The sequence below is a fragment of the Schistocerca serialis genome, chromosome 9 (genome assembly GCF_023864345.2).
Source record: "Schistocerca serialis cubense isolate TAMUIC-IGC-003099 chromosome 9, iqSchSeri2.2, whole genome shotgun sequence".
Taxonomy (NCBI): Eukaryota; Metazoa; Arthropoda; class Insecta; order Orthoptera; family Acrididae; genus Schistocerca; species Schistocerca serialis.
Window position 1 is genome coordinate 350,357,654 of NC_064646.1, and position 24,149 is coordinate 350,381,802.

At 44.6% G+C, this 24,149-nt stretch overlaps 1 protein-coding gene across 1 annotated transcript in view; it reads right to left on the reverse strand.

Moving 5' to 3' along the window:
- Window positions 1-8,300: 8,300 nt before the first annotated feature.
- Window positions 8,301-24,149, reverse strand: part of LOC126418862 (uncharacterized) — a 30,749-nt gene continuing 14,900 nt past the window's right edge. The window contains exon 3 of the mRNA XM_050085855.1: window positions 8,301-9,273. Within this exon, the coding sequence (XP_049941812.1) occupies window positions 9,108-9,273 (166 nt within the window). The 3' untranslated portion in view covers window positions 8,301-9,107. The remainder of the gene's footprint in view (window positions 9,274-24,149) is intronic.

Below are 24,149 nucleotides of genomic sequence, written 5' to 3' on the forward strand. Positions count from 1 at the left end.
AGGGGCTAAATTCAATGGTTGTTGTAGTGAAGAAGATGTAACAATGTGACCTCAGACACAAGAATCCTCCATCATTGCCATACAGAGGACCACTGACAAGATCTAGGATTGTGTAGTTGGTTCCAATGAGAACTTCTGAAACAGTAGGTTGCTGTTTCTCCAGGTGAGGGAACAATGCCATGAAGTGTGCTGCATGCAAAGTGAAGAAGTGATTAGCGTCACTGGCTTGCATGCCGTTGGTTGTTAGTTCAAATCCAATCACCAGTCAGTATCTGTTACTCAGTATACCCCATTTCTAGAAGGTTCTCAATTTTTTTTTTGTATTTGTATTGTTTCGATTTCCTACAATGTCCGATGTTTGCACATACACTAGCACCCTATGAAGGAGTCAGTTCTGTTCTGTCTGTAAGTTGGTCTCTATAATAAATGTGCTTTCAGTGCTAAGTACTGCACTTCACTGATGACCTGCTTTTGGATTTGGAGTTGGTTGTGGTTATAACGTGACAACATTACATATGTGCATAGCGAAAGAGTAGTGCTTGGGCTACCACGAATTTCAGTCAGGAACTACTGCATATTAATTTCCATGTGGAACTATGGCTTATATTATTTCCCAACAAGAACTATTTTTGTTTGGTTTCAGGACTAATAGACAATTTTAATCTACGAGGGCCGTTCAGAAAGTAACCTCCGGTTGATTTAAAAAAATACACCAAGTTAAATAAAATTATTTTAATATATACATCTTACAACTACATCTTTGCACTATTTTTCTACATAGTCTCCATAGTGATTGAGGCACTTATCGTATCTCTTCACAAGCTTTGAAATTCCTTCTGCATAAAAATCACCCGCTCGTGCCTGGAGCCAGCCTGTGACCGCATCTTTGAGCTCTTCGTCGTCATCAAACCGCTGTACCACGTTCCATGAATTCAACCAACAACACCCCTTTGGCATCCCAAAACACCGTTGCCATCAGTTTTCTGGCAGAAAAATCTTGCGACGCTTTTCTTGGTTTGGTAGGCGAATTTGAATGTGCCCACATCTTTGATTGTTCTTTTGTCTCAGGGTTCACGTACTTAATCCAGGTTTCGTCACCGGTCACGATTCTGTTTAACAATGGTTCTCCTTCGTCCTCATAACGTGACAGAAAGTCTAAGGCAGAGGCCATTCTTTGAGTTTTGTGGTGGTCGGTAAGAATTTTGGGCACCCATCGTGCACAGAACTTACGGTAACCCAATCTTGCTGTCACTATCTCGTACAAGAGAGTCTTAGAAATCTGTGGAAAACCAGTAGACAACTCCGACATTGAGAAACGTCGATTTTCACGAACTTTTGCATCAACTGTCTGAACGAGTTCGTCAGTCACCAATGATGGTCTACCACTCCTCTCTTCATCATGAACGTTTTCTCGTCCACTTTTAAATAAACGTACCCATTCACGGACAACTCCTTCACTCATAACTCTTGGTCCGTACACGGCACAAAGCTCACGATGAATAGCTGCTGCAGAATATCCTTTGGCTGTAAAAAACCTTACGACAGCACGCACTTCACATTTGGCGGGGTTTTCTATTGCAGCACACATTTCAAACTGCCACAAAAACTAAACTAGCGCAGGTACGACGTTCACTCGAGCACGGCTTGATGCCGACTGACCTGTTGAGTGCGTGAACGCACAGATGGCGTCGTTACTCCCCCCAAAACCCGCACTGTGACCAATCGGAGGTTACTTTCTGAACCGCCCTCGTATTACACAAGTTTATTTGTGTTCAAGAAATGTTTTTGGTCCTAAAGTCAGGATTACAACATTGGCAACAACGTGGTCCTATCTTTGATTCAGCAGGCACTACGAAGCACGAAAAATTTCTAGAACTTTGGCAGCAACAGCTAAACCAGCATCAGGAATATTCAAGCACTTAATTAGTCCACGACTTTGCAGTAACAACAGATTCTGCCAGTCATCCTGGCATTTCAGCCACTTAATGAAGCTCAAGAAGACTGGGAAGTACATAAAAAATGCCTCCAACTGTACTTCAAAGTAATTTATATCAAATATCAGGATCACCACTGGGCCTTTTTGCTGTCTACGAATCCACAATTACTTTACTTGTTCCGAAAGTAGGCCCCATTGTCTGATCCATTTGTTACTATCCTCTGACAGTCTCTTTATCATCTAATTATTTTTCTAGCATAATACATGTTGTAGCACAACGATAGAATTCTTATACCGCAAGTCAGATGCTCCAAGTTACGTTTCTTGGATAGCAGTTTTGCAGGAGCTGTTTAGAAAATTCGTGTGTGTGTATGTTTTTGACAAATCCTATTTATGCGAAAAGTTGATACATGCTATAATGATTCACTCAGCCCTGGATAAAGAGATCCACAGAGAAGCTTTAATACAGTCTGATCTCTCCATGGCTGAAAAGAGTTGTATGTGTATTCAATATATCACAAGTAGAGCAACAAATTTTTTTCAGTGGACTTTGATATTTCACATGTGCCCGCAGCTGTAGTGATATAGTATGCCACTACCCAGCTCCCAGCACAATACTGGATTAGTACCAGGCATTGTTTGTGGTGATCCACTTTGTTTTCAAATGGTCATGACTGTTTTTTCTTGAATCAGAGATGGGAATGTCCACCTTATGAATACAAGAGTTATCAGCATTTGTACAGAAGTCACTTTGCAAAAGTATGCTGTACAGCAGGCAGCGGACATCATCCCCCACTGATTCAGATGAACATTTCAGGCAGTGATAATGTGCTTGCACTGCATAAAATGTTACATGCAACAGTGCAAAAAATTTCTGTGACTATTCAATAGCACCCACCATTCTCAGCCATTAACTAATTTACGCACTTTAGTATGGGCACACCCTCACTCAGCAAAATCCAAAGTTGTGGGCACACTGTCACCGTAAGGTACCAATTTTCAGATCATGTGCAACTGACAGTCCCTTCTAATCAGATGTCTCAAATGTCATCTTTAGTTGGAGCTGAGCCCTCAGTTGGAAATATGTTTGGTCTTGATGCATATTCATTTTTCCCTACATCATCAAATGCACTCCGGTGCACTATGCAGCTATTGATATGCTTTGTACGCAATCTGCACCATTGTTTGAAGCAGGTTTGGGGAAGGCAGTCACCTTTTACTCTCATTGCCTTTGAGTCCACAACAAGTCTGAGATTTTGCAAAGTTTGCCTGATATGGCCATTAAAGAGGAGGCTGATGAATTTCTTCTACACAATCAGTAGAAAAACTTCTTTAAATTTATCTAGTGGAGGTAGATTTATAGTTGTCTCTTGACAAAGGCTCTAGCAAAATTTTTGAATTGAACACACTGCACCATGGTATCAATAATACAGGTTGCCTTTTGGTGTGCCTAGTGTATTCACCATGTTCCAAACATTCCTTGAACAGACTACAGTAAGAATTCTGTATCAAGTGAGTTATCTCACTGATACATTCGTCATTTGTTGTATAACAGAACATTAGGCCAATCACATCTCGTTTCTGCAGCTTTGCACACAAAGGCCTTATGTGTAACTTTTCAAATGCACTTTATATCAGACATATGCTACTTATCTGGCAATGCTGTCAGTGAAGAGGGTCTTCTGACCAGAACATGACCTCCAAGTTTTTATTGGCAAAGTGAACTAATATGCACAAATTATTCTCAAAGCAGTCTCCGAAGACCACCTATTAGGTCATCTCTGTGAAAACAATCCTTTTTTAATGATCAGAACACTGCCCTCTAGCTTTCTAGAAGTTACATCCTGTCTGGTGACTTACCAGATCTACTTGCTGTTAGTGCTGGCAGCAGCTGCATCCCCACATGGCATTGGAGATGTACTCTCTCTCATAAACAGAAGGTGGTATGGAGAGGTCAATTGTGTTCAAAGACGTTACTCCAGCTCAAGAACATTACTCACAGATTGAAAAGGAAGTATTGACCATCTTTTGTGACCACAAATTTCTTTTTAAACAGTTCAAGTTTGATTTTACCCCAGAACTTAAAATGTTCATCTCTTTTTGGACCTAAGGCAGAGAACTTAGCACATTGCCTTCATCAATGGGCTATCTGACAAATTTCCAATACTCCACTTTCTCGCCTCCCACTGGATCCAGACCCTGAATTTGACCACGAGGGCACAGTTTTTTTTCCCCTCAGTTAGGCAGCCAACTTGAGCAATTGATTCACAGATTCCCTATAAATTACCGGGACACCGCTATGACATCTAAGTGCAATCAGCTTATTTAACGGGTCCATAAACCATCCCGGCAATGTCAGGTGCTCCAACTCCTGCATTAAAACTACTGAGGGATTTCAAGGCACACCAGCCATTCTCTCAATGAACAACATTGACACAGCTTTGGAATTGACTGCACAGGCACTTTCTCAGGATCCATGTAGTTAACTGTTGTGGACTACTACTCCAACTTGCCATATATTGGCTGCCTATAGCAAACAATAGCAGCCACAGCAGGAGCCCTGCACATTTGTGGCGGACAACGGTACCCAACTCACAACAACCAAAGCCAAAAGATTTTGAACCAGCAATGGAACATATCATTTTACCACACTTACTTTCTACTCAGCCTCAAACGGGCTAAGAGAACGGTCTGTTCCCACTCCTAAAGTGTGAATATTAAAAGCCTTAGGGTCTGCTAAATCATGTTCAGCACCAAAGACCTTCCCAGCTTCTTAAAGGTCCACCCCCCATCAGTGGTTGAAGCCAGGTGGCACTCCTTCATGTGTGCCCTCACAGGGCACCTCTGGATCTCAAGCTTCCGTCCCTGGTACATGAAGCAGACACAGCCACAACTGCACCAGAACGTGAGCCTACACTCATTTGGACCACATCCGAGATGGATCCAGAGGTCTGTGTCAGCACAGTCCTGGTGCCACATGGTGGTGTTTATAAAATGTGGGATGCCACTCTGACACAACAATCAACTCCAGTAGCAGCAACTTGGTTAATGACCTTCCCTGTTGGCCTGTCCACCACCACAACTACATCGTATATATCTCAACTTATAGAGTCACAGAGCTGAGGGGCATGTCCATGGACAATGACCTGGCTTCACAGATAAATCACCAGGATCACCATGTCCCCCAGGGTCACTTCCACTAAACAGAAGTCTCTACACAAGACACTCTGAATCTAGAATCATCATTGCCAACAAACTGGATGGTTCCCTGGAGCCTTCCATCATAACAACCCTCAGCCACCAGCCATGCCACCCTCCCCTGCAACAGCCCTACATCTCGGTTCAAGGGGGGCAGAGATTTGGTAATCCCAATCATATGGACAGCACAATTTATCTATAAGTTTAACATCATCCACAATGCCGATGTCACCTGCTGCGGGAACATCACCGATATTGCAGGTCAGTCATGTGAATGTCCATAACAAGGAAATACAAGGTCAACATTGTTTGTCCCTTTTTGGAGTTAAGGCAGAGCATATAGCCTTCATCAATGGGCTATCTGACAAATTTCCAATACCACATTCACTATCACACTTCTGCTCATCATTCTAATGGCAAATTCACTTTTCACCTTCCAGCAGTACCAGACCCTGACAAGCAAGTGTAATAACTCTTCTCTGCAGCAAAAACTTTCCTGTCAGAAGTTCTTTCTGTAGACAGGAGTTATCACACCTTGCTCACAGAAGCTATATAAATACATGAACATGACAATAGCTTCAACAAGAAAGAAGAAAGACTCCAGGTGAATGCATAATGGATTCCCACACTGCAGTGAACAACCGTTGCAGTCAGCAATGGGAGAAATGCACCGGAAATGACCACAGAAAAGCCCTTAGACATTGGTGTGGTAATCTGTGACAGTGAGCTTGACTCCAGTCCACCATCATCAATGGAGGGAGAGACTTTTACAATGCCAGGCACTTGTACTGGCAACATATCAGAGAAATTATCAGACAGATATCAGCAAAGTATTTGAGACCGAAACCTACAGGCAGTTTGTCAAATATAAGGTTGCCCAGTGGCAGACACATTGTCATTTGCTATTACCTGACTTCATCTCTACAAGTGAACTAGGTCTGCAGCAGCTGTTCGCGTGTACCTACTTGACTCGTCCTGTACAGTGTTTCAACTGATGACAATGTGATTTCCACCACTGTCCGGTATTTGACCAAATACTTCTTGGTTTTGGTAAGAGATAACTGTCTGCTGTGCCACATATGGTCTCACCCTTACAGAGCCATGCTGCTGTCTGTGATATCACTGTTACTCAGTCCTGCAACAAGGCAATGTTGTGTGATAAATCTGCCGAGCAAGTTTTAATCTCACAATGACTGGCACATCTGGAATTCCTCTAAAATGCAAGCTGTTGTTATTGATGGTGTTTTCTGACACTAAATTTAATCACCCAATTCATTATGTTATGTCAGAGATCATTTCCTTGTACAACCACATAAGTGTCTTGAAATTCGATTCCGTATCACTTTCATAAAGTGTCTTCTGCTGTGGCCATTTTCTGAAGTGCATGTCATAGAGTATACCCTATTTCCAAATGTAACCAGAGCCACAATGACAAGGTATGTTATACAAGGTGGAAAAAATAAAACTAATCCACAATAAGGTTGACGAGAGACTGACCCTTATTAATAAACATCACAGTTTATTTGCTACAGAGCCCTTTTCTTGAGATTTTGCCCAAACTCTTACACAAACAGTTCTGCATGAATTTTGAACAAATAATACTTAATACTGTAAAATGAGCCTGTGCTGTTTCAATGTGTTTTGCATACAACTGGTCAATAAACATGTCATCTCCACTCACAAACTCAAATGTAAGAACACAGCAAAGTACTCTTGAAAGAGCATGTGGGAAATGCGCAAGAGAGCACGTGGGAAATACGCAAGCAGATACATGATTGGACTGACTGATGCACCAAAATTACTTTTCTGTGTGGGTAGTTCTGTCCATTAATGAGTGTCACTTCTGCATCAGTCTTATAAATATTTATTTTGCCCACCCAGAATATGTTGTGAGTTTTGAGTCATATCACCTTTCATAGAAAAGCTAGTTAATATTTCCCATCACTGAGCTAAAAAATGCAACATTCTTGGACTTGGAGGGAGATATATTCCGCTTGCACACCTTATGTGAATAGTCTAATAACCTGGTAGTAAGTGTAGAATGTTTAAAGAACTTGTATGTGGCTTACATTTTGTGAATGAGTCTCAGCAACTTTTATTTAGTTCATTAAAGCCTCCAAAAATCTTATGCTTCTTTGCTGAATTTCACTGACCAAAAACTTGCAGATAAGTCAGTATGGATCTGTTTCTTGTACACAATATGGCTGAGAACTGTACTGATCTTTCAGTGGAGGATGACAACAAGGAGGTGAACTTTACATAGCTATGTTTGCTATTCCAAAATCCCAATTGCTTTTTTAGATTCATGCAGCCATGTAACAAATGTGCTGGTGAATTACAATTATGCTTTGCTGGAGCTATGCTCAAGGCAATATCTTCAAAGTTCTCCATAAAAGGGTAAGCTGTGTTTGTGGAACTAACTAGTTTCATCCATAACAAACCTTTCTTTAAACTAATGCACCTGTCATTGAATATGCTAGTGACATGAATGTGCTAGGTAAACGCGTGGAATAGGCCTTTCCCTTGGAACTTTCACATGGTTACGTCGTGGAAAGCAGTTGGAAGTAGCTGTGGCATTTGGAAGGATTAGCTTAGTTCATTTGTTTGGTGAGCAGCAGATACTACTTAAGCACTGGTGTTACTCTCCATGTGTGGCCCACAAACAAGGTAACCACGCATACTTCCATAGTCTATCTTCAAATGGTTCAAATGGCTCTGAGCGCTATGGGACTTAACAGCTGAGGTCATCAGTCCCCTAGAACTTAGAACTACTTAAACCTAACTAACCTAAGGACATCACACACATCCATGCCCGAGGCAGGATTCGAACTTGCGACTGTAGCGGTCGCACGGTTCCAGACTGAAGTGCCTAGAACCGCTTGGCCACCCCGGCCGGCGTCTACCTTCAAACCAACACTTTTAATAAGACATTTAAAAGCATCTCCATACAGCACCACTCTGGATATAACGGATAAATTACATCAGCTCTTGGGAGTTCACTACCTTCCACAAAGCCATGAAATGGGGAATTTGTTTATTACCTATCTCAAAGCAGTATTCTGCCATCTAACCAACCTACAGGAAAGTCAGTGACTCATCTGCATTGAAAAAGACATAAATTTTACATTTAAACAGATATTTAATGTAATCTACATACATTGCAACTATTCAGGATTATTAAAAACTTTGGCATACAACAGTCTTTGATGTAGTGTATAGGTAACAACTGAAAACTATCTGCTAATGCAATTAAAACCAAAATGTGATGAACAGAAATAATTGAACTATCAGTTGATTAAGGCTACCATTTTACATGGTACACTTCGAAGGTGAAGAGATTTACAACCACAAAGTATTTCACTAGTTAAATTTATGTATAAAAAAAGGTTCCAGTGGTCAAATGAAAGTGTCAATCAATCAGTTCTGAAAGAATAGATGAAAAATACAAATCTATATACAATAGCATATAACTTACGTGCACACGGCTAACTAATTTTTGTGTTTGCCAGAGAACAAGAACTAAAGCATAAGCAACTGACATTTTAGCAAAGAATTCAGAAAAGCCTTCTACATTGTTCTACATCAAACATGCAACATGGATTGAAGAGAAAAACGTAATTCCTAATTTATCTTGTAAATAAAACTCTAGAAAACAGTTACCACAATGAAGCACAGTTCTTTTCACTGCCATAAAGTTGAACTTGATCAATCAAAATATATAAATTCTTATTACAATGGTGTATCGACAGGGAGAAACAAAACATTGAAAAATATTTCACAGTTCCATACATGAAACTGCTTTAAAATTATACATGAACTAATCAACTACCACAGTTCTCAGAATATGACAGAAATATAAATCATAATAATGTGTACAAATGAAAACATTAATAATAATAATTATAGCTGCCAATAGTCACACAGTTGACAAATTCAGCAAGAAATAAAAGCAGACTTTTTCTCAAAAATTATCTCAGTAACGCATCCTATGTTGGACGGCTGCACTGATGTTTTCATGGTACTCCATCTTGCAACTGCCATGACAGCACACATTCTCCACAGTCGAGTATCGACATCGTTTTGATCTACACAACGCTCCCGCTGGCAAGTGAATCACTGCTGAATTGCAGCAAGCTTTACTGAAACAATATACAAAGTTGATCTAATATTACATCCGGTGTTGAGTCTCTAATAGCATGTTTATCTTATGAAAATAATGGCACGTACCAAATGTTTCATGGTCATCAAAAAAATGCACAAAAATCTTGCTCTCAGAGATCAATGACTCAGCACAGTCACTGATGCATGGTCATCAACAGCCAGGAAATGATATGTGCTAAATTAAAATTGTCCACAACTTGAAATTTCAAAGATGAAAACAGGAATTATGACACTACTTCACAGATAAATCTTGCATAATGGATATCTTCCCTGACATGCTAGAAATTGACACTTAAAGGAGGCACAATATTGAGGCTTTGGGCTGTAGATGTATAAAACAATGGAATGTAGCTGTCAGAAAAATAGACATATTGAATGCCTGTCACAACATGTGCCTCTGAATTAAGCAATTACTTACAAGTAACAATGTTTGTACACAAAACCAGCATTAATCATGTCTGTGGAGAATGCATGGAGATATACACTTCATCAAAAAAATGGGAAGGCAATGGTAGGTGGGAGAGAATGTAAGGGGACAGAACAGGAATGTGGCACTTGTGAGATTGCTCTGGTGCAGCCATGACCACCCAAATGAATGATCACCACCATAAAACTGTAGCCAGGAGCAAAGTAGATAGCCCATGGCACAATAACATTGTGCGCACAAGACACTCAACTGCAAATGGGGCTTTACTACTGACTCATATTACCTGGATTCTCCATCCTCTCATCTTCCAAAACAAGTTTCTATGAATGCATAGATGCAATTGTCCTCACAAATGGTTTGCTTAGGCCTAACTTAATTTGAAGAGGTGGTAACTGGTTTTCTTTTCTGGGTCCACGAGGTAACTGTGCAAAACATTCCTCTCTCCAGCCTCCAAAGCTTTTCTTATGTGTTAAGATATTCTTGACCTATCTTGATCCTTTCAGTACCATCCCATTTGCCTAAGAAACAGGGGTATTTAGTAAAGCTACTTTGCTGGCCACTAAAAAAGGCTGAGCAAGAAAGGGGACAATGTAGTTTCATCACTAAACAAATGCAAAGAATAGATTTGGTACCAACAGATGACTGGTTCTGTACCATGTACAGAATTGTACAATTTGTATAATCATCTTATGACTTGAGTTTTTTAAATTATTATCTGTGTGTAGAATATTCCATCATCTTTTGGGCATGCATCTGCATGGTTGAGAAAAACCTAGATATTGTTAAAATAAATCAACCCAGTAAGTTAAGCTGGGTTGTTTCACATTTTTTCTATATTGACAAAAACTGTCTGGTAAAAGTGTTGTGGGTAACTTATTTCATAACACACCAAGGTTTGTGATGCACAGTTCCTGCCACACAGTACATCATCCCAAGTTTCAGTGTATATCAATGCAAATAAACATACATTTTAAAGAATTTTTGGAAGTTACTACCGTCCTGTGATAATATAATTCATAGTAAATCAGAATTTGTAATTTAGCAATTTAATAACTCAACAGATTAAAGCACAATCAGTTGGCTTAATTTAAAATTATTTGTTCACTGTCTTATACTACATTGCGCCACCCAAAACGCAATCCCACATTGTACGCTGTTCTCAAATACAGCATGAGTTGGTTGACATTCATATGCAGCTGGAAACTGCCCTGACCACAGTCAAATGGCTGGCAGCTGCTGAGAATCGGTGTGTTGGAAGAGCTTCTGAGAGTCATATACCTGTGATACCATACCAAAGGTACATCATGTGCTATCCTATCCTGTGGATCCTGTCTCCTTTGCAGAACGTACAGGAACTGTCACTACTCGTCCAACTGACTACGAGTAGTGTGTCAATGGTAGATTTAGGCGTCCTGTACAGGGTGGATGGGGACCACGGAGGACTCGGGGTGTTGTACCGATCCCCCTAACCAACAAATTTGAGGTGCTGTCTTTCACTGAAACTAAAGCTGAGCCTATGGGACTCAGTTCACCTGTTTTGGGGAAACTTGTTTTGTTCAGCATCAGGAGGCGGCACACACAAAAGGGCAGATATCTGTTAATCGTTGGCAGTTCAAATATACAGCGAATGACTATACCCCTAACTAACAGGAAATGACAGCAAGGGACAGGAAAGGACACCATGTGCACTCACTGTGTATGCCATGGGTCTCACTCAGCACGCTGAAGAGACTACTGCAGCAGCTACTGAGGCAACAGTGCAACTAACTGCAGATTGCGGCACATGTTGGAACAGATGGTGCCTGTCATCTGGGCTCCAAGGTCTTTCTTGGGTCATTCAAACAACTAACAGAAGGTTGAGAAGACTAGCCTTTGGCATGGAGTTTCAATGAAGTTCACAATTTGCAGCATTGTTCCCAGAACTGATTGTGGCTCTTTGGTGTTGATTCGAGTGCAAGGAGAGAACCAGGGACTTTGAAAGTTCTGTGAGAAGCTAGACTGCAATTTCCTAGATGTGCGCCATAGATTTGAGAACTGTATGGTCCGCCTAAATGGGTCAGGTGTGCACTGCACATCAGAGTCTAGGACTCAGGTAGCTGACTGTGTGTGGGGTGCACACAAGGGCTTTTTAGATTATGTGACTTTCCATCCTGGTCAGATAACAACAGCTGTAGGGACCCAGAAATATAAGTGCAAAGAGTCTAAAGCATGCACTGCACACGTGAGAGTTAAAATCCTAGTAGTTACGTACTGAAGCATTCACAACAAAATGCTTGGGTTTGACATGCTCTTGAAAAGCAGTGAAGCTCACATAATAATAGCTACAGAAAACTCACCGAAACCTGAAACTGATAGCAGTGAGATTTTTGGGGAAAGTTTACATGTATATCAAAAAGCTAAGTGAAAGGGAAATGGAGGTGGTGTATTTGTTACAGTAGATAAGAAACTAAAATCCAACAGAAATTGAAGCTGCATGCAAGATTGTTTGGGCAATCTGCAGTAGCAGGGGTGAGCATAAAATGGTAACTGGATCCTTTTATTGTCCATCAGACTCACCTCCTGATGTAACCGAAAACTTTACAGAAAACCTCAGTTGGCTTGCATATAATTCCCCAATCATACTGTAACCATCGGTGGAGACTTGAATCATCCAACAATCAACTAGGAAAATTGCAATTTTGTTAGTAGTGGGTGTGGTAAAATATCTTGCGAAACATTACTAAATGCCTTCTCTGAAAACCACCTAGAACAAGTCGTTCAGAACCCCACTTATGATCGAAATACAAGGTGTCTCATGAATGAGGCCTTGGAGTGGTCTGCTTGTCATGAGTGTGTTTGTTGGCTGTTGCCGCTGTGTCTGCTGGTTGCCGCTATGCATAGTTCTCAGACACCAATACCTTGCGCGTGCCCCCTACACTGTGCGACTGAGTGTACTGGTGCTTCCTTTGGAGTTTTCTTTTTGACAAGTTTATGCGTTTCAAATATTGTTGCTGAACATCATTACTGCAACTGCACCGAGTCCAGGACTTTCCCTGCCCGTATGTTGCTGGGCCCGGTCCTCTGACAGAAATACCATGCGGGTCTTCACTGTGTGACTGAGTGTTCGAGTGTTTTGCTTTGAATTTCCTGTCGAGTTTCCATTTGGTATGTTATACATGAAGGCTCTATGAACGTTTCTTGGATTGAACTATGTAAAACCAGAACCGTATGTGGAATGACGGCTTGAATTCATACGAAAATTTCCCAGTGTGAGTGCTCCCAATGATTCAATAATATGCAGAGCTGCGCACAAACTGAAATTGAAACCACACAAAATAACGGAAGTGCATCAACTGAGGAACTCAGATACTGTTGCTTGATATTGTTTTTGCAACTGCCTGTTACAACCTGTGCACGATAGGGAAGTTGATCCTGAGATGCTATTTTCCTCATGAAGCATGGCTTCTATTCTCAGAATAATCGATGTTGGAGCTCTATGAATCCTCATGAATTACATCAGCGACCTCTGCATGATGCGAAAACAGGAGTATGGTGTGCAGTTAGTGCAAGATGAATTACTGGACCAATCTTTTTTCACAAAACAATATGTTCTGACAGGTATGTAAACAATATACTGCATCCTTTTTTTCGAGAACACCTAATGAAGGGATATATGGTTCCCTCATGCAGGACAATGCAACACCACAAGTCACCAATGTCTCAAAGACAGCAGTATGAAGTGTTTTTGATAATAGGATAGTTGACTGGCCTCTTCGTTCTCCGGATCTAAATCTGTGTGATTTTTATCTTCGAGGAATGTTAAAAGACAAGATGTACACAACTAATCACCACACGCTTAACAAGTTGGAAGACAGGGTTTGGCTAGTCATTTCCCAGATTTCGGTAGGTGAAATTCATATTGTGTTTGCTAATGTGTTCAGGAGATATCAGGCTACTCTTACCACAGAGGGACATCATTTTGAGCACCTGTCTTAAATAAAGGTAAGCTTAATGTTAATCAGATGGCGACATTGTTTTTGCTTAACTCAGGGGAAGCGTGAGCACAGCTGGCAGATTAGTGTCCGAGAGCTGGGCACAGCAGTGGCCGGCAGATGAGATGGTGGCAGTCGGTGGCCATGCCGTGCGACCCGCGGACCCCTACTGGGCATCTTTCACGAGACGCCCTGTATATTAGATCTAATGGCAACAAACACGCCTGACCTGTTTGAGGATGCCCACGTCAAAACAGGTATCAATGAACAAGGCGGAGTTGTAGTAACGAAGATTACCAAAGTACAAATGAAACTAAAACAAGTAGAAAACAAACAATGTTAAATCCAGGATGGAATGTAACAATATTAGAGGTTTGGTGGTTTCAGTTGTCTGAGACTGCTGACGTGTGTGCAAGTTGCATCTGCATGAGTGTGTGTGGGCCTGTGTGTATGTGTGTGTATTGTTGACAAATGCCTTAATGGCAGAAAGCTATAATTGTATGAATCTTCTTGCTGTGCCTATCACGGCTCAGCAACTCCACTAAAACAAGTATAAATTATATATAAAAACAAAGATGAGGTGACTTACCGAACAAAAACGCTGGCAGGTCGATAGACACACAAACAAACACAAACATACACACAAAATTCAAGCTTTCGCAACAAATTGTTGCCTCATCAGGAAAGAGGGAAGGAGAGGGGAAGACGAAAGGAAGTGGGTTTTAAAGGAGAGGGTAAGGAGTCATTCCAATCCCGGGAGCGGAAAGACTTACCTTAGGGGGAAAAAAGGACAGGTATACACTCGCACACACGCACATATCCATCCACACATACAGACACAAGCAGACATATTTATATTGGTCTTTAAATATGTCTGCTTGTGTCTGTATGTGTGGATGGATATGTGCGTGTGTGCGAGTGTATACCTGTCCTTTTTTCCCCCTAAGGTAAGTCTTTCCGCTCCCGGGATTGGAATGACTCCTTACCCTCTCCTTTAAAACCCACTTCCTTTCGTCTTCCCCTCTCCTTCCCTCTTTCCTGATGAGGCAACAATTTGTTGCGAAAGCTTGAATTTTGTGTGTATGTTTGTGTTTGTTTGTGTGTCTATCGACCTGCCAGCGTTTTTGTTCGGTAAGTCACCTCATCTTTGTTTTTATATATAATTTTTCCCACGTGGAATGTTTCCTTCCATTATATTGAAAACAAGTATAAAGGTATACACGTTCAGTGAAGTAGATAAAAAGACAGAAAAGTCATATCTGAATGAGGAATTTGAAACTTTCAGCGTAGGGCAGGAGCATGTGGAGGAACTACGGCTCAAGTTTAAAAGAATAATTGAACACACACTAGACAGATATGTACACAGCAGAAAACTTCATATTGGGAAGGGCCTCATGGTAGACAGTCACTGCACAGAAACTACTACTTAAACAGAAGTTACTGCATAATAGGTATAAAACAAAGCATATGACTACAGACAGAAAGATGCTCAATGAAAGGCTTTTGACTGTCAAGAGAGCAATGCATGATGCCCTCAATGACTACTGTAGCAGAATATTCTCCAATGATATTTGACAAAACCCAAATTCTGGTAGTAACACCAAAGTTAGTGTCCAGTCACTTGCAACTGAGACAGGAAATGAAACTGAGGGTAGCAAAGCAAAAGCCGAATGCTTACATCTGTTTTGAAATGTTCCTTTACCAAGGGAAACCCAAAGAGAATTGTCCAATTTAACCCCCATATCACTGAAAAGATGAATGAAAGGAGAGTTGTTTGTTTCTTTGTTTTGTTTTAGGGCACAAAAACAACTAGGGTCATATGCGCCCATGTCAAAACTATAGAACACAAAGACAGAGAGAGGAGTCAAAAACAACTAACACATTAATCTCAATCGACGGAAGAGAAGACAGCTAAAAACAGCGACATGGAGAAAGGCCTATAAAATCATATAGAAATGGATGTGCTGAACTAAAAATTAAATGTCCTTTGCCATATTGCTATGACGGATAAAAAATATAACGCAGTAAACACCCTGCATGTCATTTGTTAAACCCACCGATAACTCAGACGACAAACACGAATGTGAATGTAAGTAGTTAAACAAAAAAGGGCATTTCGTCAGGAAATGGCGGACTTTCAAGGGTTGGGTGCAATGGGCAAAAAGTGGCGGGGGTGCACCACTTAACAAATTGCGATGGCTAAAAAGACGGTGCCTGATAAGCAGCCTAGCTAAAATGATCCCCTCACGGCAAGAGTGCCAAGAGGAGATTGTACAAGCCGCTGGAAGAGGCTTAATAACCCGGAGCTCGTTCCCATGAAGGGAGGACCATTGGTGATGCCAAAGTGACACCACCTGCTGACAAACAGCATCACAGAGATCATCGAAGGTAATATAAGAACTAGCAGGCTGAGGTACGAGGACTGCAGCGATGGCAGCAGCGTCAGTGGCCTCATTTCCTGCCAGACCGACATGACTAGGAACCTGCATAAACATCACAGTGGCTCCATAAAGACTGAGCAAGTGACAGCTTTCTTGGACCCTTTGCACTGCACGGCACGCAGATCTGCTGAGGAGATAATCACGGCAGTAGGACAGCGGTAGTTCAGCAGCTTCTGTATACAGACTCTCAACTGGGCTAGTGTAAAACGCGCCAGTGGCCAGTGGACAGCACTGAGATGGCGTAAAAGGGACGGATGTACAGATGCATAAACAAAACAACCATAGTCTAATTTTGAATGGACAAGGGACCAGTACAAATGGAGGAGGGGGGTTTGATCTGCTCCCCATGAAGTACCACTGAGGACATGTAGGACACTGAAGGACAGCATACAGCGGGCTGCCAAGTAAGCAATGTGGGGGGACCAAGAAAATTTCATATCGAGCCTGCTCCTAGGAATTTTGTAGTTTCAACGAATGGAAGAGTAACAGGACCAAGATGTGCTGAACTAAAAATTAAATGTCCTTCTCCATATTGCTATGATGGATAAAAAGTAAAATTCAGTCGACACCCTGCGTGTTGTTTTTGTTAAATCCGTGGAAAAGTGAAATCAGTTGGAAATCAGAGGAAAAGCGAAAACCACTGTCGATGCTTCATGAGTGAAGACTATCGAGACATAAATGATGCAAGTCTGTGGAGAACTGCAAGAGATACCAAAATCGTCAATGCAAAAGGAACCGGAGATGGCCAGTGGGAGACAGGCCATTATAAGGTTAATGGCAATAGCAAAGAGGACGACACTCAGCACAGAACCCTGAGGCACACAGTTTTTCTGAATACAGGTGTTCAACAAGGCAAAGCCTCTCTGTACCTTGAGAACTCGGTCTTCTAAACATTCCTGAACAAAATGGGGTATGCAGCCATTGAAGCCCCACATGTAGAGAGTACAGAGGATACCAGTCCTTCAGCAGGTGTTGTACACTTTCCTAAATCGAAAAACATGGACAGTCCGCGATTTCAGAAGGAAACCGTTCGTGGCGTCGGTGGTCAAAGTGACGAGATGGTGAACTGCAGAGCTGCGCACTCGAAATCCACACCATGCAGTGGCTAGTAAATTACGAGACTAAAGCCACCATACTAGCTGGGCATGAATCATATGTTCCATCACCTTGTAAACACAGTTGATGAGAGAAATAGGGAGGTAGCTAGAACAAAGATGTTTGTCCTTACCGGGCTTAGGTATGGGTATGACAGTGGCTTCACACCAACGTCTGGGAAACGTGACCTCTAACCAGATGTGGTTGTATATGTATGAAGCAGAAAATGCTTGCCCACGAGAGAATGGTGCTGCAACATCTAAATGTGAACAATGTCTGGCCCTAAGGTAGAGGATCAAGATGAATTGAGAGCATGATCTAGCTCCCTCATAGTAGAGGCAGAATTGTAGCAATCATGGTTCTGCGAAGAGATGGGCACTGCCCGAGGGAAAGGTGACAGTGGGAGTAGCTCAAAATCTCCGCAAAATGGGGGCCCGAGGTGTTGGAGATAGCAGTAGGATCCTCAATGACATCGTCTGCTGCTGTCAGGCCAGAAATTGGGGAATGGATCTTGGTCCCAGAGAGCTGTCAGAGGTTGGCCCACACAAAGGGAGTGGAACTGTTAAAAGAACTAGTGAATGAAATCCAGCTAGCTTTTTTGCTATCCCAAATATCGCGACACACTGTTCATGTAGCTGTTTATAATGAATGTAGTTTGCCATCCTAGGATAACAGTTAAAAACACAGGACAGCACGTCTCTGTGAGCGAATTGCGTTTCGGCACGCCTCAGGCCACCAAGGGACCGAGACATGGTTGGTTGGTTTGGGGGATTAAAGGCACCAGACTGCTATGGTCATCAGACCCTTGTTCCAAAACACCCACACAGAATAAAAACGACAATGGAAAAGACGACACAGGACAAGAAAGACGTAGACAGAGACCAGACAAAAGGAATTAAAAGCACACAGAGTGTGACAGTGGTTGGCTGACCATAGAGACACAAAAGGAAAAGCCAACCACCGAGAACCACACTAAAAACTCAGATTAAAATCGCAGGCCAAAGACCAGAATCAATAGAATAAGGACAAACACTTAGATTGAGTGATAAAAGCCCACGGCCCGAATGAAATGCAAAACTAAGCCTGCCATAGCAGTGTCATCTTTTAAAAGGGCAGGGAGCGTATCAGGGAGCGCAAACATCTGCCTGAGCACAGTTAAAAGGAGACAGGCCAACAAAATGTGGACCACCGTCAAAGCCGACCCGCAGCCACATAGAGGCGAGTCCTCATGGCGCAGTAAATGGCTGTGGGTCAAGTGGGTGTGGCCCATGCGGAGCCAACAAAGGACTACTGAGACCCTTCGAGTGGCTCGCGTGGATGACTGCCACACGTCTGTCGTCTTCTTCACAGGACGGAGTTTGTTTGGCGTGGTCAGGTTGCGCCATTCAGTGTTCCCAAAGTTCGAATACTTTGCGGCGTAAGATCGCTCGCAAATCAGTCTCCGGGAGGCCAATGTCTAGAGATGGTTTACTGGTTGCCTGTTTGGCCAGGCAGTCTACATGTTCATTGCCGGGTATCCCAATATGGCCTGGGGTCCACACAAAGACCACATAGCGGCCGCAACGGGCAAGAGTATGGAGGGACTCCTGGACAGCCATTACCAGACGAGAGAGAGGGAAGCACTGGTCGATAGCTCGTAAACTGCACAGGGAGTCGCTCACCTGAGCAGGAGCGGATATACTCTAGGGCACGAAAGGTGGCGACCAGCTCAGCAGAGAAAATGCAGCAGCCAGCCGGCAATGAATATTGTTCGTAATGGCCCCTAGAGTCAGAGCATAACCGACACGACCAACAACCATCGAACCGTCAGTGTAAACAACGCCAGAGCCCTGATACATGGCAAGGATGGAAAGAAAGCGGCGGCGGAAGGCCTCCGGAGGGACGAGTCCTTCGGGCCCTGTGCCAATTCAAGCTGAAGGAAAGGGTGGGGCACACACCACAGGGGTGTATGCAGAGGGGCCAGGAAAGGACGTGGAAGAGGAAAAACCCCAAGCCCGGAGAGAAGCTCTCTCATGCGGACCACGATCATACAACCCGACCAGGGCCAACATTCTGGGAGACGGATGACTGACTGTGGGAACAGGAGACGATAATTAGGATGCCCGGGCAAGCTACAAACATGCGTAGCATAAGCGGCCAGTAAACATTGGCGGCGTGGAGGGACACCTGCCTCCACAAGTATGCTGTCCACGGGGCTGGTCCATAATCCAGATGGGACTGGATTAATGCCTTGTAGAGCCATAAGAGGGTAGATCGGTTGGCGCCCCAGCCGGTGTGGCTCAAGCACCGCAGAGCATTAAGATGCCGCCAATACATTTGTTTAAGCTGCCGAATATGTGGGAGCCAAGTCAACCGAGCATCAAAAACCACACCCAAATCCGATGTGTCTCCACCACAGCAAGAAGTTCGCCGGCAAGATAAAGCCGCGGCTCAGGGTGAACTGTTCGTCGAAGGCAGAAATGCATAAAGCAGGCCTTTGCAGCCAAAAACTGAAAGCCATGCGCTACAGCCCAAGACTGCGCCTTGCGGATAGTGCCCTGCAGCTGACGTTCAGCAGCTGCAATGCCAATGGAGCTATAGTAGAGGCAGAAGTCGTCAGCATACAACGAAGCTGAGACAGACGTTCCCACCGCCGCAGCGAGCCCGTTAATTGCAATTAAAAACAAGAAGACACTTAGGACAGATCCCTGTGGTACCCCGTTTGCCTGAACTCAGGAGGAACTATGGGAGGCCGCGACTTGTATGCGGGAGGTATGATGCGACAGAAAATTTCGTAGGAAAATCGGTAGCGGAGCCTGAAGACCCCAACTATGAAGCGTAGAGAGAATGTGGTGGCGCCATGTTGTATCATACGCCTTCCGCATGTCGAAAAGACAGCGATGAGGTGCCGACGGAGGGCAAAGGCCGTACGGATGGCTGACTCCAGGCTCACCAGATTGTTGGCAGCAGAGCGGCCTTTACGGAACCCACCCTGAGTCGGAGCTAGAAGGCCCTGAGACTCAAGCACCCAACTCAACCGCCGGCTCACCATGCGTTCGAGCAACTTGCAAAGAACGCTGGTGAGGCTAATGGGGCGGTAGCTGTCCACCTCCAATGGGTTCTTACCAGGTTTCAAAATGGGGATAACAATGCTTTCCCGCCACTGCGACAGAAACTCACCCTCGACCCAGATACGGTTGTAAAGGTCGAGGAGGCGTTGCTGGCAGTACACTGAGAGGTGTTTCAGCATCTGACAGTGGATGCGATCTGGCCCGAGAGCTGTATCAGGGCAAGCTGCTAGAGCACTGTGGAATTCCCACTCACTGAATGGGACATTGTAGGATTCAGGATGGCGGGTGTGAAATGAAAGGCTCTGTCGTTCCAACCGCTCTTTAATGGAGCGGAAGGCCAGTGGGTAATTCACAGATGCGGAACTGAGAGCAAAATGGTGTGCTAAGCGGTTTGCAATTATGTCAGAGTCAGTACAAATTTCCTCATTCAGTGACAGCGCAGGGATGCTGACAGGGGTCCGATAGCCATAGAGGCGTCTAATCTTGGCCCAGACCTGCGATGGAGAGACATGGAGGCCAATGGCGGAGACATACCGTTCCCAGCATTCCTGCTTGCGTTAGCGGATAAGGTGGCGGGCCTGCGCACGCAGTCGTCTGAAGGCAATGAGGTGTTCTATGGAGGGATGTCGCTTGTGACGCTGGAGCACCCGCCGGCGATCTTTAATCGCCTCAGCGATCGCAGGCGACCACCAAGGCACAGTCCTCTACTGAGGGGACCCAGAAGAACGGGGAATGACAGATTCTGCGGCAGTAACGATGTCGGTGGTGACGGAGTGAACCACCGCATCAACGGCTTCACTAGAAAGAGGTGCAATAGTGGCCATGAAGGAGAACAAGTCCCAGTCAGCCTTATTCATAGCCCATCCGCATGGGTGCCCAGAAGAGTGACACTGTGGCAGTGACAGAAAGATCGGAAAGTGGTCTCTACCACACAGGTTGTCATGTACACTCCATTGGACAGAAGGTACGAGGCTAGGGCTGCAGATCGAAAGGTCGATGGCGGAGTATGTGCCATGCGCCACACTGAAATGTGTGAAGGCACCATCATTTAAAGTGGAAAGGTCGAGCTGTGTCAATACATTCTCAACGGTGGCGCCTTGACCTATTGCCACTGACCCACCCCACAAAGGGTTATGGGCATTGAAGTCGCCCAGTAACAGGAAAGGCGGCGGCAATTGGGCTATCAGCGCAGCCAGGACATGCTGCGGGACATCACCATCCGGTGGAAGATAAAGACTGCAGACAGTAACAGCCTGTGGCGTCCACACCCGAACAGCGACAGCCTCTAAAGGTGTTTGCAGAGGGACAGACTCGCTGTGGAGGGAGTGAAGGACATAGATGCAGACGCCACCAGATACCCTTTCATAAGTGGCCCGGTTCCTATAATAACCCCAATAGCCACCGAGGGCGGGGGTTCACATTGCCGGAAACCAAGTTTCTTGTAGAGCAATACAGATGAAAAGGTGAAGGCTGATAAGTTGTCGGAGCTCAGCTAGATGGTGGAAAATCCGCTGCAGTTCCACTGGAGGATGGTATTGTCCATGGCTGAGAAAGGCATGAAGGGACTGGGGAAGCAGTTTATGCCACTGGGTCACTTGCTGCCACTGATTCAGTACCCATGCAAGTGACATCCATGGCATCTGAGGGTCCGGTGAGATCCAGGTCTTCAGCAGACGTCAGAATCTCGACTTCATCCTCAGACGCTGAGCTTGCAGGAAGTGGTGGGATGGGTGCCACCGCAATGTTGGGATTCTTGGGAACCTTTTTATTCTTCTGTTTCTCTCGCTGTGCCTTCAGTGGTTCTGGCTGCGAGGGCTTCCCTGGGTCAGGCTCAGGGACAGACGACGAGCGTGAGGCCCTACGACCAGTGACCGGTGGTTGTTTCAGTCACTTGTGGGTATCTGCTTTTCCGCTGGTCTGAACTTGCGAAGGGAGGGCACCAAGGGACCCCTTCCTGGCGAGAGGAGCCAAAGAAGTCTGATGCTTCTCCGGATGGGAAGAGGGAACAGATGTCCCTCTTTGTTGGGGGGGGGGGGGGGGGGGGGGTGTTGCTCCTGAAGTAGATGGAGCAGGAGCAACAGGGAGTGAAGTGCTGCTTAGCCTCTGTGTAGGTTAGTCGGACTAGGGTCTTGATTTCCATTATTTTCCTTTCCTTCTGCAGAATCGGACAGTCCGGCGAGCAAGGAGGACGGTGCTCTCTGCAGTTGACACAGATGGGAGGCGGGGCACATTGAGTATCAGGATGGGATGGACGACCACAATTGCGACACATCAGGCTGGAAGCACAGCGTGAAGACATATGGCCGAACTTCCAACACTTGAAGCACTGCATCAGGGGAGGGATATATGGCTTTACATCACAGCGGTAAACCATCACCTTGATCTTCTCAGGTAATGTGTCACCCTCGAAGGCCAAGATGAAGGCACCGGTGGCAACTTGATGATCCCTCAGACCCCGGTGGACGCGCCGGATGAAATGGACACCTCGTCGCTCTAAGTTGGCGCGCAGATCGTTATCAGACTGTAAAAGGAGATCCCTGTGGAAAATAATGCCCTGGGCCATATTTAAGCTTTTATGGGGCGTGATAGTAACTGAAACATCCCCCAGCTTCTTACAAGTGAGCAAGGCCCGTGACTGCGCAGAGGATGCTGTTTTTATCAAAACCGAACCGCACTGCATTTTGGACAAGCCCCCCACCTCCCCGAACTTGCCCTCTAAATGCTCTACAAAGAACTGAGGCTTCACAGATACAAAGGATTCGCCATCAGCTCTGGTACAGACGAGATACCGGGGCGAATACGTTTTACGGTCATTCATAGCCTTTCGTTCCTCCCATGGTGTGGTCAGGGAGGGGAATGATTTGGGGTCATACACATTAGCTTTAAAATGAGCCCTCGAACGCTTAGAGACTGGTGGTGGCTGGCCACCAGCAAGAGATGATGTGCCACGCTTCATTGCGTGTCATCCACCCTGATGCCACCTACCCCGACCAAGGGCCCTCCCCATGGGTGCCACCCAGCCACAGCAAGGACCACCTGGCAGGATGGCCATTGCCGGGAGTCCTGATGCCCCAGGTAGATGGGAATGTACTCTTTGGCATACATGGGGAGTAAACGGCGCAGCATCAGTAGAGCGATCCCTGTGTTGTCAGTGGGCTACAACCAACAAGCTACATGGCGACCTCACCGCAACAGACTGGCTACCGTGCTGGATTTTAGGTGACATGTAGTCCATGGTCGCCGTCAATGCAGAAAGTGGCACTGCACATCACATGGCGGAAAGTGCACGCAGGAACGTATCCATGCCCAAGAGATGGAGAGCGGGCAGGACTGCAATGCGCCAATGAATAAGCTGGCGAAAGGTCTGACCGCAAAATGGACACAATGCACCAAGTAAGGCGCCCTTCCCCAATTGGCTCGCTCTTCGGAAGAATTTTGAGATATGGAGGTCAAACCCGACAGGGGACCATCACATAAGGCCGAAACTTTTGAGACTCCTTTTAGTCGCCTCTTACGACAGGCAGGAATACCGCGGGCCTATTCTTACCCCCGGATCCGCAGGGGGCCACCGAGACATGCCGTGGTAAATAGGAAGTGCGAGAAATGGAATGTTCTGTGACGGTAAGGATAACATTTGTAAGATATTCTACCTGGTCGTCATCACAACTGGGGAAATGTTCGTCGAAAGTTGCCAGGGAGGAGTAAAGCCTCCAATCGGCCTTAATAAGTTGCCATTTGTGTGTGCACATAATTGGGGTAGGAGTCAGCAAACAGATGGCACATGGGAAATGGTCACTCGGGTATGTCACAGAGAAAACAGACCACTCGAAACGATGGGCAAGATGGGCAGTGCAGAAGGATAGGTCCACA